At 39.9% G+C, this 18,072-nt stretch overlaps 1 protein-coding gene across 1 annotated transcript in view; it reads left to right on the forward strand.

Annotated features, from left to right (window-relative positions):
* Positions 1-507: 507 nt before the first annotated feature.
* The window catches only part of ME1 (malic enzyme 1), a 196,219-nt gene continuing 178,654 nt past the window's right edge, over positions 508-18,072 (forward strand). Inside the window, exon 1 of the mRNA XM_041752514.1 lies at positions 508-682. Coding sequence (XP_041608448.1) covers positions 605-682 — 78 coding nt within the window. The 5' untranslated portion in view covers positions 508-604. The remainder of the gene's footprint in view (positions 683-18,072) is intronic.

The following is an 18,072-nucleotide window of genomic DNA, read 5'->3' on the forward strand; positions in this document are numbered from 1 at the left end:
TCTGAGTCCCTTTCGCCAGTGCTCCCATCCCTCGGTGTGCAGCCTCTGCCTCGCCCCCTCCCTCTTTCCCTGGGGCTCCTGCGAGGGGCGGGGCGGGGCGCGGCCCGGGGGTGATGGTCCCCGCACGGCCCCCGGGGTGGGCGGGGGACCCCGCGCTGTCCCGGGGTGTGGGGGCAAGCGCGTTCCCTGAGCGACAGGCACGCCCCACGCAGAGCCGGGCTGCACAGCCGGGAGCAGAAGCCCGGGGGGAAGCGGGGCCCCGCGCGTGGGAGGGAGCGACTCCGCGGCCGCCTCCCCTCAGGCCCCCCGGCGGCGCCGCCAGCGCCTCGCTCTTCCTCCTCCTCACTCGCCGGCTCGGCCGATCTCCTGCCATGACTCAGCGATTCCCGCAGGCTGCCGGGCCGGGGACACCGGCTTCTCGCGGGCTCCTCCCGCCGCGTCCACCCCCTCTCGCCACCCACGCCCGCCCCCGCCCGCCGGCCCTTTCCCAGCGCGGCCGCCGCCGCCGCCGCCGCAGTCCGCGCGGGCGCCCCGGCAGCATCCGCCTCCTGCCCCGCGCGCCGCCCGCTCCGGCCCGACCCCGCAGCCCACCCGCGCGCCCGCCATGGAGCCTGCAGCCCCCCGCCGCCGCCACACCCGCCAGCGCGGCTACGCCGTGACGCGCGACCCCCACCTCAACAAGGTGAGTCCGCCGGCCCACCTGGGCGGACGCAGGCCCTGCGGGGGCGCCCGGGCCCGGCCTCGCCCCTCGGCCGGCCCTCCCGGGGCGCCGTCCTCGGGGCCTGGGGCCTGGGGCCTGGGGGCGCCGCGCGGGGGCTCCGTGCCGCGCAGTGGGATGGGCGCCCGGTGCCGCTGCACCTCGGCATCCCGCTTTGGAAAGAGGATGTGGCTTGTTTACATGCTTTCTGGCTTCTCCTCTCCACAGTCTAGCCAGAGAAAGTAGTATCGGGCTCCGTGAGGGAACCGAACGTTTCTGTGAGGATTGCAGGTGGGCGGCCGCTCCGCCGGCGGTGGACGTGCCGCGCGCTCGCCGGCTCCCCTCAGTGCGGCGAGTCCTGGAGCTGCCCCCGAGGGAGGGGCCCTGCTGGCCCGTCCTGGACGCAGAGGAGTTCTCAGAGCCTCGGGTCTCACTGACAAGCTTGGAGGCGAGGCCTCTTCGTTTCTGGAGCGACACAATTAAGAGGCTGGGAATGCGTGTGTGTGTGTGTGTGGGGGGGGGGTGGCTTCTGCCTCAGACACTTTGCAGGGCCTGGTACGAAATCTTTGTCGTAGACCTGGGACGGTGGATAAAGCCATTCCTGGTTTTTTTTTTTTTTTTTTTTTCTTTTTCTTTTTAAATCTGGCCTTCTGGAAATTAAAACTTTTTTTTTTTTTTTTTTTTTTTTTTTTTTTTTTAGGATCTTTTATTAAAACAGAATTCAGTGTAGTTTAGAGATTCTTTTTCAGATCCTGGTACCATTTCATCTTTCTTCACTGGTAATGGAGCGTAAACACTTAATATTTTCTCAAATGAAAACTACCTGATTTATAATTTTGCTTATCTAGATGTGAAACATGCACACTTAACTCTGTAGCCGGGCTTGTCTCTAGATGGCTTTTTGTGTAAATGTGCTTTTGGCATATCCTTCTTATTTAGGAGATGAGGAATGCCATCGGGCAGCACAGAGGTCTGTTTAGTCATTTGGCTCGTTTCTTGAGGACCTGCTTTTTCATTAGCAACTGGACCTCAGCTCTTACCTTCTGGCCAGGTTTTTGGTGATTTGTTGATCATTATTAATGGCTTGAAGACTTGTGATTTCTTTTATTTAGTAAATTGTAGCTAGTGTGAGTTCTTTTTTTTTTTTTTTTTTTTTTTTTTTTTAGTGTGAGTTCTTTTTGATTTTTGTGGTGACAGGTAAGTTTTACAAATACATAGTTATTTAGTATTTGTGGTCATAAAGCATTAATGGAATTTTAAATAGTTCCTACTTATTTTATTTCTTCAAAATGAATTTAATTGCTAGTTTGCTTTTTCCCTTTTTATTCTTCTTCCTTTTTTTTTTTTTTTTTTAAGATTTTATTTATTTATTGAGAGAGAGGCAGAGGGAGAAGCAGGCTCTATGCCTGGAGCCTGAGGTGGGATTCGATCCCAGGTCTCCAGGATCATGCCTGGGGGTAAAGGCAGCCCTAAACCACTGAGCCACCCAGGCTGCCCTCCTTTTTATTATTCTGCAGGTTGGGGATTATTTTCAGTAGAACAGAGGTAATACCTGATGTGACAGAACAATTTGTGACTTTCATGTGTGTCTACTATCTGTAATTTATGACCAGGTAATGGGTTGTCACTTAAGAAAGACCACTGAGTGGTATAACCTGTTTGAATTTCCTGAGGTCATGGACAAGAATGAGTGTTTGAAGTGGGTAGGTGGAACAGGTAGTCACTGAGCAAGGGTAATTATGCCTTTACTGTTTGCATCAAGAATATATGTTCTTGAATTCTTTTTGGCTCCTGTTTACCAATAAGGATTAATGTCTACTTAGCAATAATATCAAGGAGACCTTCCACCGAGTTGAAAGGTGCAATATGATGTGTTAAGAGCACATTTTTGAATTAATAATTGAACTCTATTATCTGCATAATATCAAATTGGATTTAAAATCTGGTTCATCAACTCTGGGGTGAGCCGTGTCGTGCCTCATGGAAGTAACAGAATGGCCTTGCATGGATCATTGAAACCATGGTTATGAGACATTCTTGATCTGCCCTGCACTGAAGATCTCTGGGCTTTATTTTTATTTTTTTTAAATTTTTTTAAAATTTTTATTTATTTATGATAGTCACAGAGAGAGAGAGAGGCAGAGACACAGGCGGAGGGAGAAGCAGGCTCCATGCACCAGGATCGCGCCCTGGGCCAAAGGCAGGCGCCAAACCGCTGCGCCACCCAGGGATCCCCTCTGGGCTTTAAAGTTTTTTGGTAGCCCAAGAATCTTTATTGATTTTTATGATAACTTTGGCTAGTAGATCATACCATTGAAAACCCCATCCTGTTGTCTGGCTACAGGAAGCCTTATTCAGTCAAACACAAACCTTCATCACCTCACGTTTTGGGTAACTACGACAGTTTTGCTGGTTTTACTTTCAGTATTTTTTTTCTTTTTATTTTTTTTCATTTTTATTTATTTATGATAGTCACACACACACACACACACACAGAGAGAGAGAGAGAGAGAGAGAGGGGCAGAGACATAGGCAGAGGGAGAAGCAGGCTCCATGCACCGGGAGCCCGACGTGGGATTCGATCCTGGGTCTCCAGGATCGCGCCCTGGGCCAAAGGCAGGCGCCAAACCACTGCGCCACCCAGGGATCCTTCTTTTTTTTTAGTGTAAACTATACTAGAGTTAATTATCCAGGAGTTTTATCTACCACAATTCTCTGGTGTTACCTCAGCAATGTGAGAAACTGATGTATTATTTAATGTGGAATCCCACTGATAGGAATTCCCTGTGATGTGGATGTAGGGCTATATACCTCCATACTTGTCTGTTACCTTGCTGTACTTCAAACAACACTGGTAGTATAGGGTAGCACAAAATCAAAATAATGTGCTCAAGTGAAGTACAGAGATGAGTTTGAGAACTTTCGAAACTGGTGATATGGAGTATAGGAAATACTGAAGAAAGTTTGAGACTTTTCATTTTTGTGTTCTAATTTCTGTCTGAGCTTTGGGCAAGTAAGAGAAATGCAATATAATGCAAAGTATAGACATTGTATTTAGAAGAAAGTGTAAGTCCCAGTTCTTCCATTCAGCAGTTGTGAGAATTTGAGTGAACTTTTTTTTTTAAAAGATTTTTATTTATTTATTCACGAGACACACACAGAGAGAGGCAGAGACATAGGCAGAGGGAAAAGCAGGCCCCATGCAAGGAGCACAATGTGGGAATCAGTCCCAGTAGTCTGGGATCACGCCCTGGGCCAAAGGCAGACGCTCACCCGCAGAGCCACCTAGGCATCCCTGAGTGAACTTTTCTTTTCTTTTTTTTTTTTTTAAGATTTTACTATTTATTTATTTATTTATAGACACACAGAGAGAGAGAGAGAGAGAGAGAGAGGGAGACACAGGCAGAGGGAGAAGCAGGCTCCACGCAGGGAGCCCAACGCGGACTCGATTCCGGGTCTCCAGGATCACGTCCTGAGTTGCAGGTGGCGCTAAACTGCGCCACCGGGGATGCCCTGAGTGAACTTATCTTAACTAGCTTCAGTTACTGCCCTTACAAAATAAAGTGATAATTGCATTCATTTGTTATTTTTTATTTAGAAAATATTTGTTCAGAATCCACTCTATATTAGATAATATTCTGGTTCAGGGAATAAAGCAATGAATCAGATTTTTGTTGTGAGCACACTTACATTTCTGTTGTAATATGATTTCTACCTTGCCTCTTCACTTAGATATTGAAAAGATTGAGATAGTAAATATTGTTTCTAAATTATTTATACTAAAACAAGGTTTTTTAGTAGTCTAATTTTTAATATAGCACTTTTGTATAGAAAGCCTTAGGTCATAGCTTGAGCAGTTATAAAGAACTTATTTTTTAGTGTACTAGCCCCCTTCTCTTGAATTTTGGATGACATGATTGTGTTCCCTTTTTATTTTATAGTAAAAAGCAAAATACGTCTTCTCTCTGGAAGAGAAAGATTTGTATTTTACCCTCAGATTCATATAACTGAGCTTGACTGACATCACATGACTTTTGCAATCTTGCATACACTTTAACGGAATGCCACCCGTAGGTTTTAAAGAATATACTTGTGAAGAAGTGAAAAAGGAAAGTGTTCTACTTCTCGATACTCTGTTCAAAATGTGTTAAGGCTTGGGGGAATGAAAGAAACTAGGCTTGTTAGAGAAAGGTAGAAATATGCTTTGGTAGTTAAAATTATTGGGAGAAGAGGGAGTGAATTGCAGAGCCAGGAAATTTAAAAGTTCCAGTGGTGTGAAACCAGCCTTTACTTGATTCTGTTTGACTTTGGAAAAAAATCAGTTACTCTGACAAAAAAAAATATTTGGACTGTTTTCCAATGGTTTTCAAAATTGACATTACCAAATACTATGAGAGATCCAAGATTGTCCTGATTTGGCTTATTTGTTACCTCATTATTTTATGTTATTGAACCAACTCAACCAACTTTGATAGTATATAGATGAAGAATAAATCATAAGATATTTTTCAATAAAGTGGAACAAATTTGGCAATGTTTTAAACCTAAATGATTAGGAAATTTCCATAGACATGCTAAATGTAAAATATGGATATTTGTATTCTTAAAATGATATTTAAAATATTTTATGGCTTATATGTTAATTTTTACCTGTTTTTAGCTTACTGTATATAAAGTAGTACATTTTATTTTTTTATTATTTTTAAAATTATTTATTGAGAGAGAGTGTGTGTGCACACACAGCTAGAGGGAGGGGCAAAGGGAGAGGAAGAAGCAGACTCTGCTCAGCAGTGAGCTAGATATGGGGTTTGATCCCAGGACTCCAGGATCATGACCTGAGCCACCCAGGCACCACTAAAGTAGTATATTTTAAACAAAGGATTATTGTTGCTGTAAGTGAATTTAGAGAATTTTAAACATCAATATTTTCCCTCAGTCCTTAAAAATACATCTAGGTTAGCCATTGATTAAACTGTTAGATATTTAAGGACTTTGAGTTTTAAGAGAGGGAGAGGCAGTATGGCTTTAAGTTTTTATAGTTTAATCTGGTAGTTTGGGAAATCAATATAATAATGAATAATAGTCTCTAGAAACATGGAAATATAACTGTTAGAGCTCTGTACTAATAAGTCATACACTTAAAACACTAGGATTATTTTTTTAATCAGGTAATACTGAGTAAGACTATTAGCAAAAGTCCTTACACGTTCATACAAATTTTCATAATTGCATTATGAGTACCCCTGGGGTAGTTAAATTCTAAACTGTCTCACTGAAGACCTGGAAGTCTGGAGACTGCAGGAGTCCTAAGACTCCATTATAAAATTAGGTCTAGGCCCCTTAGGTTTAGAATATATGTAATACATTTGAATTATCTATTCAGAATTCTCTAATAAGATATTTTTAAAACTTTTTTTATTGTGACAGAGTGCATGCATACATAATATATGTATAAACATAATGTTATGGCTGAATTTTGTCCTCCCAAGAGTCATGTATTGAAGTACTTATCCCTAGTATCTCAGAATGTAACCATATTTGGAGCTAAGATCTTTATTTATTTTTTAAAGATTTTATATATTTATTTGACACACAGAGCGGAAGAGAGAGCACAAGCAGAGCGAGGGGTAGGGGGAGAGAAAGAAGCAGGCTCCCCTCTGAGCAGGGAGCCTGACAAAGGATCCTGAGATCATGACCTGAGCCGCAGGCAGACACTTAACTGACTGAGCCATCCAGGTGTCACGGAGCTAAGATCTTACAGAAGTAATAAGTTAAAATCAGGTCTTGAGGATGGGCCTTAATTCAATATGGCTGATGTCCTTATAAAGAAAAAAGAAAGGGAACACAAAGAGAAGTAAATGAGAAAAGCCTCAGACTGTAAGGATCTTTACCAACATCTTGATTCTTGGACTCTAGAACTGTGAGAAAGTAAATTTCTGTTGTTTTAGTCACTTAGTCTCGTAGCTTATTATGGCAGCTTTAGCAAACTAATATACATATAATTGAAACAAAATTTCATAATATAATACTTCACTGTGTTTAGTGCACTCCAGCAGTTACCTGTTACATTTCAATTTTTAAAACATGTGAGGGGCACCTCGGTGGTTCAGTTGGTTGAGCATCCAGCTCTTGGTTTCAGCTCGGATCATGGTCTTATAGGTCATGAGATTGAACCCTTTATGAGACTCTGTGCTTAATGGGGAATCTGCTTGAGGTTTTCTCCCTCTGCCCCTTATCCCATTTGTGCACACTCTCTCTCAAATAAAATCTTAAAAATGTGAATCACAGTCCATAGTTCAAAAAAAAAAAAAAAAACAACAGTGCCCTTTAACTTCTTTAAGTAGTGCATTCACATACCTGGAAAGTTATTGGAGAGTAACTTTCTTTTCTGGCTTAGTGGTGCACTAGTGAGCTTCTAGTTTGCCTTGACAGTACTGGCCCAGCTTCCTGTTTTTCTGTCTACATGTCCAAATTGTCCATCTTTTAAATCAATAATCTTGAAATGATGAGACCATTATTGTTAATAACAGTGGCAGATCTTGGTTAGTTAGCAAAACAGTAAGTCCTTACTTGGTTGCTCAGAGCCAGGAAGAAACCAAAACTTGCTTAATGAGCATTTTTGTAAGCATTTTAAGTTTTTACTTATTCAAAACCTTATACTTAATTTTTATATATGGTAACTATAGCATAATGGTTACAGAGTTGAGATCAAACATATTGGTGATAGTGTTGTGGGGTTGTTAAACCCAACAGTCAAGAAACAATTCTTGAGATGTTTTATGGTGCTATTTGTTAAGTTTATTTAAGCCACATGGGGACAGGATCCATGGGCAGAGAGAACTGCACTTTTGTTGTATAAAGTTGGTGATTATATGCAAAGTACTGAAGGGATAGGGGATGTACAGGAAGTTATCAACCATAAATGTCTTCTTTGAATTTCTACTCAAAACTACTTTCACAAGATTTCTCTGATGTTTATCATTCAGTTTGATATTAGCTATCAGTGAAATATCCAGGCAATCGTGGGATCCTTTAAGACTTAGCAACCAGGGGTGCCTGGGTGGCTCAGTCAGTTATGCGTCCAACTCTTGATTTTGGCTCAGGTAATGATCTTGGGCTTGTGAGATTGAGCCCCACATCAGATCAGGCTCCATGCTTGGGGGGGAGTCTGCTTAAGATCTCCCTCTCTGTCTCCCTCTGCCCTTCCCCACTCCCTTGCTCTTAAATACAGAAATACATACATACATACGTTTCAATGTTTTAAAAAATGTAGCCACCAGCATTATATTTGATACTTAATGGAACTTTGGGTGTTATAGATCAGCCTTTTGGGCTAAAGGCAAACATTTTTCGCTACTGTCATTCATGAATATCAGTAAATACAAATGAGAATAACTCACCTATTTAATAAAAATACTTTCAGATCATGCCACAAAGCATATGCAAACAATGTTATAGATAAGCGATACATTCAAAACAAAATGCTATAAAAAGACTAAAAATAAAGACCTAGGAAAATGCAAACAGCAGGAAATCAGTGTTATACCTGACATCAGACAATGTAGAATCCATATCAAAAAGCATTGAGACAAAATATTCTCTAATTCTGAAAAGTGCAATTTGGAATGAAGTTAAAAAAGTGATTAATATCTATGCACCAAATAACACAGTTAGCTACCTTCATTAAAAAAGACCCTCCTACAGGACATTCCAAGAGAAATAAACATTAATACTAGCAGACTTTAACATCATGTTTTCCGTGCAGGACTGAATGTCTCTCTTTATAGTCCTTTTTTGGTACTTGTTCGCTCTAAGAATTATGTTATACATAAGTTTTCAGTCTACTTAAGACCATTTTACCAGTTCAGTTGGAATATAGAAGTCTTATCACATCTTATTACTTTCCTCTGATTATGTTATAGTTGTTATATTACATCTGCTTACATTTCCATACATTACATAAAATTTTTTTAAATTGAGATATAATTGACAGAAATTAGCTTCAGGTATACAACATGAGTGGATGTTTGTATATATTGGCTAATGATCACCACAATAAGTCTAGCAAACATTTGTCCCCATACATAGTCATGAAAATTTTTTTTTCTTTTCTTTTTTAATGGTGTTCTTTTTTTAAAAAATTTTTTAAAGATTTATTTATTTATTTATTTATTTATTTATTCATTCATTCATTCATGAGAAACACACACAGAGAGAGAGATAGGCAGAGACACAGGCAGAGGGAGAAGCAGGCTCCATGCAAGGAGCCCGACATGGGACTCGATCCCAGGCCTCCAGGATCACACCCTGGGCTGCAGGCGGCTCTAAACCTCTGCGCCACCAGGGCTGCCCCGAAAATATTTTTTCTTGTGATAAGAACTTTTAAGACTTACTCCCTTAGCAACTTTGAAATATGCAATACAGTATTATTAACTATAGTCACCATGCTGCACATTCATCCCCGTCTCTATTTTATGACGAAGTTTGTACTTTTTGAATATTTTCACCCATTTCCTCTACTTCCGTACTTCCCACTTCTGCCAACCAGCACTCTTGTCTCTGTATCTATGAGCTTTTAAAAAGTTTATTTTTAAAAAATTAGTGAGTGTGAGATCACGTATAGTATTTATTTTTTTCTGACACTGTTTCACTTAGCATAGTGCATTCAAGATCCATCCATGTTGTTGAAAATGGTGAGATTTCCTTCTTTTTTTTATTATGGCTGAATAAGATTGCATATATATGGGCCACATTTTCTTTATCTGTTCATCCATTGATGGACATTCAGGTTGTTTCCATATCTTGGCAGTTGGAAATGATGCTGCAATGAATATGTGGTTGCATATATACTTTCCATGTAGTATTTTTGATTTCTTTAGATAAAAACTCAGAAGTAGAATTGATAGATCATATGGCAGTTCTATTTTTAATTTTTTGAGGAAACTCCATACTGGTTCCATGGTGGATATACCTTTTTCCATTCCTGCAAACACTTATTATTTCCTGTCTTTTTGATAATAGCCATTCTAACAGGTATGAAGTGATTTCTTGTGGTTTTGATATACATTTTCCTAATGACTACTGATACTGAGCTTCTTTTCATGTGTCTGTTGTCTGTTTATCTTTGGAAAAATGTCTATTCAGATCCTCTGCCCATTTTTAAATTGGATTGTTTGTTATGCTATTGAGTTGTTATGAAAAAAATTTTTTGATGTAATAATTTAATGTAATGTTTATTATTTTTTATTTTAACTGTCATACATATTTTAAAGAATTTAAGGGGAAAGGGTAGTTTGTTACAGTTACAGACTGTAACTGTACAGTTACCAGACTGTATTTGCAATTTCAGATTTTTGTCAGATATCATTTGCTTTCCATCTAAAGAACTGCCTTTAGTGGGGTACATAGGTGGTTCAGTCAGTTGAGTGTCTGACTTTTGGTTTTAGCTCAGATCATGATCTCAGGGTCTTGAGATTGAGCCATGCGTTGGGCTCCATGCTCAGCATGGAGTCTGGTTGAGGTTCTTTCTCCCTCCCTCTGCTTCTCCCCCTGCTCACATACATGCTCTCTCTCAAAAAAATACATTTAAAAAATCTTTAAAAAAAAAAGAATTGCCTGTAGCATTTATTTATTTTATTTTATTTTATTTTATTTATTTTTTTATAAATTTATTTTTTATTGGTGTTCAATTTTCCAACATATAGAATAACACTCAGTGCTCATCCCATCAAGTGCCTCCCTCAGTGCCCATCACCCAGTCACCCTCACACCCCCGCCCACCTCCCCCTCCACCACCCCTTGTTCACTTCCCAGAGTTAGGAGTCCCTCACGTTCTGTCTCCCTCTCTGACATTTCCCACTCATTTCATTCATTTGGGGAATATAAAAAATAGTGAAAGGGAATAAAGGAGAAAGGAGAAAAAATATTTTATTTTAGTTTTTTTAAAGATTTTATTTATTTATTCATGAGAGACACAGAGAGGGGCAGGGACACAGGCAGAAGGAGAAGCAGGCTCCCTGATGTGAGACTTGATCCCAGGACTCCAGGATCATGCCCTGAGCCAATGGCAGGCACTAAACTGCTGAGCCACTCAGGGATCCCCTAAATAAAAAAAATGTCATTGTGCTTCCTTCCAGGCTCCCTTGTTTCTGATGAAAAATCTAGTCAATCGAATTGTTGTATGCATGCAATGGGTTATTTTTTTTCTGGCTCCTTTTCTTTGTTTCTAGTTTTCAGCATTTCGAAATAATTTTTCTGGAGTTAGGTTAGGTGTTTTTTGTTTTTGTTTTTGTGTTTTTGTGTTTTTTTTTTCCCATTTTTTTCTTTGTTTTTCAGATTGGTTGATCCATCTGTAAGTTCACTGAGTTTTTTGCTCTTTTATCTCCATTCTATTCTTGAGCCTATCCTATGAATTTATTATTTTAGTTATTGTATTGTATTGTACTGTCCATGTTTGCCTTATATACTGTATTGTATTGTATTGTACTGTCCATGTTTGCCTTATATACTGTATTGGGCAATTAAATGCCAACTGAACTAGTTCTGAAATTTTCATTTGGTTCTTTACAGTTTTAATTTCTTGGATAAAACTTTATATTTTCCCATCATGTCAAAAGACTTGCCCTTACAATTTGGGGTATGGTTACAATAATTGTTTTTAACTTTTTATCTGATAACTCCATTCTCCATATCATCATTGATTTTCTTTTCCTTTGAAAGTTAACATTTTCCTGGTACTTCATATGCTGAGTAATTTTTGCATGTATCCTGGACATTTACATATTATGGGATTCCAGGTTTTTGTTAAATCCTAAAGGGAATACTATTCTTTTTACTTTAAAAAAAATTTTTTTTTAAAAATTTATTTATGATAGTCACAGAGAGAGAGAGAGAGGCAGAGACATAGGCAGAGGGAGAAGCAGGCTCCATATGCTGGGAGCCCGACGTGGGATTCGATCCCGGGTCTCCAGGATCGCGCCCTGGGCCGAAGGCAGGCGCTAAACCGCTGCGCCACCCAGGGATCCCCTTCTTTTTACTTTTTTTTTTTCCTTCTTTTTACTTTTTAATTTTCAAACTTGTTCAGTCAATTCACAAGTTGAACCCACCTTCTGTAGTTTGTGGTTCCAGTATTCCTTTCTCAAAGCCCTTTGTAGTGCTGTTTGGATCTGTTTCTTCATGTGTACTGCCCAGTGGCTAGTGTAGGATCTGTGCAGTGTTTTACACCATAGTTGAGTTCTCAAATCCTTTTTAAGACTATTTAAGGTCAGGTCTATACATGCATAGCTCAGAGGTGAGTCCAGGAGTTTGTATACAACTTTATGGAATTGCTCTCTTGAGTTCTCTTCTTCTGTGATCTTGCTGATACTTTGTCTCCTTGATGTCCCCCTTTCCCAGCTCACTAGCCAGAAAACTGGGCCCTTTAGTTTCCTTACTCTGCATATACTTCCTCTATCTGAATTTGTACTTAGGGCCAAGTGACTGGAAGACAGAGAAAAATGCAACAGACATTTAATCCATGATTTTGGGATCATTGCTGGTTAAAGAGAATGATTTTCCTTTCTTACAATTTTAGATGTCTGTGGTGGTCATGCTCCTGTCACCTGCTCTGGGATACTGGGTCGGTGTGTGTGTGTGTGTGTGGGGGGCACTGAGGCTGGAGAGAATGGAAAATAATAGTGGATTTCCCTCTTCTGTGATGTTTAAGGGTCTCCTTTCCTGATTCTTGGACCAGAAAAAGAAAGCTTCTCTTGGCACTTTTTTTTTGTCTGTATTCAGTTGCTCTTCTGGCTTTTGGGCTGCTTTTAATTTTAATTTTATTTTTTTATTTTCTTTTTAAAGATTTATTTATTCATGAGAGACATAGGCAGAGGGAGAAGCAGGCTCCTTGCAGGGAGCCCGATATGGGACTTGATCCCAGATCCCAGGATCATGACCTGAGCTGAAGGCAGATGTCCAACCACTGAGCTGCCCAGGAGTCCTGAGGCTGCTTTTTACGTGAAGGCCAGTTGATTAGAGGGGGAAAGAGCCAGGCTACACTGAAAGGAACTCCAGGAAATTCACTTGTTGGTTTGGTAGTACCTTGGATTCTAGTCGTCTTCTCTGTTCTTCTGCCATTTACTTTTCAGAGTCTTCCAATAGCTGCCCAGTGCATTCTGTACAAAATTTATAGTTGGATTCATTGGGAGAGACAAGATAAAGTATGCTTACACCATCTTGCACAGAACCAGCACCCTCAGATTTATTATTCTTAGAATGTGAACTTGTGAAACTCAGTCTAACTTGGTTTTAAGTTTTAGGGGGGGAAAATCAGGGAATCTCCTCTCAAAGATATATTCCCAATCCTCCCCTCCCCATTTACTGGGCACATATTTGGCATAGTAATGTTAGGAAAGGTTATTCTGTGGGAAAGTTTATGTAAAAATAACAATTTATAAAATTTCTATATTTTGAGGATTTAGAAAAATGCTTGGCCTTTTTTTTAAAATAAAAAAACATGTATTTATTTATTTTAGAACAGGTAAAGGGGCAGAGGGAAAGAGACAGTCATCAAGTAGACTCTGCTGAGAAAGGAGCTGGACCTGGGGCTCCTTTACATATTATGGGATTCTAGGTTTTTGTTAAATCCTAAAGGGAATACTATTCTTTTTACTTTAAAAAAATCTCACAACCCTGAAATCATGACCTGAGCCAAAATCAAGAATCAGGTGCTTAATTGACTGAGCCACCCAGGTGCCCCGCTTGGCCTTTTTGATACTGTATGTTTCACTTCTGTTTCATGCATGGGGGAGAAAGTGCTACAGAAATTTCAAGGTTCAAAATTCTTCTGGGAAGGTGGATAGGGTTGTTCTACTGGTGTGTATATCATAGTTTTATCTTTTAATGTAGTGGCTCATGGGACCTGGAATATAGTTAGTATTCTGTAAAAGTCTTTGAGTGGATAAATGAGGCATAATTATTGAAGTAACTTTTTTGAGCTCTATTTTGCCTTTCAGATATGTCTATAAGCCTCTCCGCAGGTCACAGTCTATATTGTGGGGTGAATATGCTATTGATCCTTTAGTGGCTGTAGGGACGACTAGTGTATCATTTAGGATTGGGTTTTGATGCATATAATAATAACAACAATAAAAACAAATAATAGTGACTTGGTTAAGAAGTCGCTTATTTTTCTCTGGCACATGAAGGAAATCAGAGTCAGTCTAGCCATGTTTGGTGGGTCTCAGAATCATCAGGAACATTGCTGCTCTTCCATTTTCAATAACACTTTATGGTCCTGACTGATAATTGGTCTATAGATATTTGTTTATTCCAAGCTGCCTGCTGGAAGAAATGAGAGAAACACAAGAAAGTCCACTTTCCAATGGGATCAACTCTCTTTAGTGGTTCTTCCCCACATCCTACATGTCACTTCTTACCAGTTACTGATCAGAACTCAGTCACAGGACCTCATCTAACTCTAGGGGAGTCTAGAAATATAGTCTTTTAGCTGATACATTACCACCCTAAATAATACGGGGGTCCCCTTACTGGGAAAGAAGGGGAGAACGGTGTTAACTGTAGGCAATGAGCAGTCTCTGCTATAATTAGAAGTGCCAGACACATAAGGATAGAGATTTAACAAATGTAAATAGTAAGTAAGGTTATATTATTCTTGGAGATTGAGATAAATGGTTCTTAATAGTTCTTAATAATTTCCATAGCCTTACAGATTAACTATAGGAAAATAAAAATACAAAAGAGTAATGAAAAGTCTGTCTCCCTCCCACTTTGATGCTGCAGCTAGTTCGTTCTTTCTAGATGCAGTATGGTTTCAAGTGATCAGTAGGTTTTCTGTTATATACTAGAAGGATTGTATGAAGTATATATTTTTGAAGTTAATTTTCTAAGTTAAAATGATTGAGTTAAAATGTAATTGTATTTTAAAAAATATTTTATTTATTTGAGAGAGAGAAAGAGAGTGCACAAGCAGGAGGAAGGGCAGAGGGCAGAGGGAGAACCAGGCTTCCTGCTGAGCAGGGAGCCTGACAAGGGGCTCCATCTCAGGTCCCCGGGATCATGACCTGACCTGAGGCAAAGGCAGATGCTTAACCCACTGAGCCACCCAGGTACTCCAAAATGTTATCAATGTAGGGCATGACTCAGATCTGCCCTTCGTGTGGTGGCTAGGAGGTGGTGTTATGAAGACAAATGTTGCAGTTGGAAGTATGTACGTGAGTCCTACAGAGGCTTGGAAGACAGATTGAGAATCACGAGCCCAGACTGAACCTTCTATCATCTGCCTGGTATTTAGAAACTGCTTCTGAAGTGCTGTTTTCTCTTTCTTTAAAGAGCTAGACTTAGTATGGAGATTCCTCAGCGTGGTGAATAACAAATATTATGGATGAGTGCTGCTGGCTTAATTGTAGTGTTTTAATAAAATGGCATCACAAATCCGGCAAAGAACTGGTTACTTTTAGGATAAAATTTAGAGCATTATCCAGCTAACAAGGGCGGCCTCTTCTGGTTCCTGCCTGTCTTCCCAGGGTCATCTGGTCATCTTTCAACATTCTTCTCATAGTTGATGTTTCCTTCCCTATACTTTTTCCAAGAAGCCAAGCTCTTCTGCATTGGGGTTCATGCCCTTCCTGTTCTCTGCACAGTCACCCTTGAGCCTTTCACCTGGTGAGCTCCTACTCTTCTACTTGTCCTTCAGATCTCATTTTAATAACACTGATAAGTGAACTTTTCTTTTAAGCCCCTAAGTTGAGTTAGTAAATTTTCCCTTTCTTTCCCTTATACTTACCACATTATTATTTTATAATTATTTGTGCAGCTATTCATATAATATCCTGGTAAGCTCTCTAGATTATTATCTTCAAGAGGCTGTGGACCATATTGGACATATCACTGTTTCATTGGCTTAGGCCCTAACTACAAGTGTGAAGCATTCACTCAGCATATATTTGGTGAAAAATATTTGGTGTGAATGTGATGATTAATTTTATGTGTCATTTTAGCTAAGCCACTGGGTGTCCAGACAGTTGGTCAAATATTATTCTGGGTGTGCCTGTGAGGGTATCTCTGGATGAGATTAACATTTGAATTGGTAGACTGAGTGAAGCTGACTTGCCTACCTCATGTGGGTGGTCCTCATCCAGTCAGTTAAATATCTAAATAGAGCAAAAAGGCTGACCCTCTTGTGAGGAAGAGGGAATCCTTCTTGTCTGACTGCTTTCAAGGTGGGACATCAGTTTTTTTTCCCTACCTTTAGATTTGAACTTAAACACTGGCTCTTCCTGGGTCTTAAACCTGCTGGCCTTTCGACTAGAACTATACTGTCAGCTCTCCTGATTTCTCAGGTCTTTGGGTTTGGACTGGAACAACACCATTGGCTCTCCTGGGTCCCCAACTTGCTAACTTTAGATCTGAGGACTTAGCAGACTTCATATTTGCATGAGCCAATTCCTTATAATAAATTTCTTCATATATGTGATGTTTATACACTCACCCTATTTGTTCTGTTTCTGTGGAGACCCCTGACCAATACCAATGACAATCTCCCATAAAGTAAAAGGAGACAAAACATTTCTGAAAAATATCAACTGTGGATCTGAAGTAAGAAAGCCATCTTGTGGCGTTTCTGGGAATATCATGTTGATAAGTGAAGTATGTATCCCTTGGACACTGAAACATAGTTCTCTGCAACAGTTCTTTTTTTTTTTTTAAGTTTTATTTAAATTCCAGATAGTGTCATATAGTTTCAGGTGTACAATATAGTGATTGAACTCTTCCATACATCACCCAGTGCTCATCAGACCAATGTTCTCCTTAGTCCCTGTCACCTCTTTAACTCATCCTCCCACCTCACCTCCCTTCTTCTGGTAACCATCAGTTCTCTATGGTTAAGAGTCTCTTTCTTGGTTTGTTTCTCTCTTTTTTTCCCTTTGCTTGTTTGTTTTATTCCTTAAATTTTACATTTGAGTGAGATCATGTAGTATTTATCTTTCTCTTATCTTTATCTTTCCTGGGGCACAGCTTATTTCCCTTAGCATTATACTTTAGCTCCATCCATGTCATTGCAAATGGCAAGATTTCACTCTTTTTTATGGCTGAGTAATATTCCATTGCACACACACACATACACACACACCACATCTTTTTTTTTAAATTTTTATTTATTTATGATAGTCACAGAGAGAGAGAGAGGCAGAGACATAGGCAGAGGGAGAAGCAGGCTCCATGCACCGGTAGCCCGACATAGGATTTGATCCTGGGTCTTCAGGATCATGCCCTGGGCCAAAGGCAGGCGCTAAACTGCTGCGCCACCCAGGGATCCCACACACACCACATCTTTATCCATTCATTAGTTGATGGACACTTGAGCTGTTTTCATAATTTGGCTATTGTAGATAATGCTTCCATAAACATTGAGGTGCATATATTTCATTGAATTAATATTTTTGTATCCTTTGATAAGTATATAGTAGTGCAATTGTTAGATCATAGAGTAGTTCTGCTTTTAACTTTTTGAAGAAACTCCATACAGTTTTCCAGAGCAGCTGCACCAGTTTGCATTCCCACCAACAGAGCATGAAGGTTCCTTTTTCTCCACCTTTTTACCAATACGTGTTATTTCTTGTGTTGTTGATTTTAGCCATTCTGCAGGTTTGAGGTGATACCTCATTGTAGTTTCGACTTGCACTTCTCTGATAATGAATGATTTTGAGCATCTTTTCATGTGTCTGTTAGCCATCTGTGTGTCTTCTTTGGAAGTATGTCTCTTCATGTCTTCTGCCCATTTTTAAAAAAGATTTTATTTATTTATTTTAGGGGGGAGGGGCAGAGGGAGAGAGAAAATTTCAAGCAGACTCCCCACTGAGCATGGTCCCTGGCATGGGTCCCTGGTCCCTCAAGGCCTAAGTTGAGCCCCCAACTTAGGCCGTGATCCTACAACCTTGAGATGTGACCCGAGCCGAAATCAAGAGTCAGACATTTAACTGACTGAGCCACCCAGGCACCCCTCTTCTGCCTATTTTTTAATTGGATTATTAGGTTTTGGGTGTTCAGTTTTATAAATTCTTTATAGATTTTGGATACTAACCCTTTATCAGATACATCATTTACAAATATTTTCTTCTATTCCATAGGTTGTTTTTTAGTTTTGTTGCTTTTCTTTCCTTCACTATCTGCAACAGTTCTTAAAATATTTTGTACCAAAATCCCTTTGGAAATTTGAAGTCCACAGCTTTCTTAAATAAATGGTTCCAGATAAATAGAATGCATAGTATTATAAAAGAAACCAAGTATGATACAGCTATCAAAGTACTAAAAAATAAATGTGTGATATAAGATCTATTCCCCTTTATGAAAGACTTAAATAGCAAGACTCTATTTAA

The sequence above is a fragment of the Vulpes lagopus genome, chromosome 1 (assembly GCF_018345385.1).
Source record: "Vulpes lagopus strain Blue_001 chromosome 1, ASM1834538v1, whole genome shotgun sequence".
NCBI classification, from domain to species: domain Eukaryota; kingdom Metazoa; phylum Chordata; class Mammalia; order Carnivora; family Canidae; genus Vulpes; species Vulpes lagopus.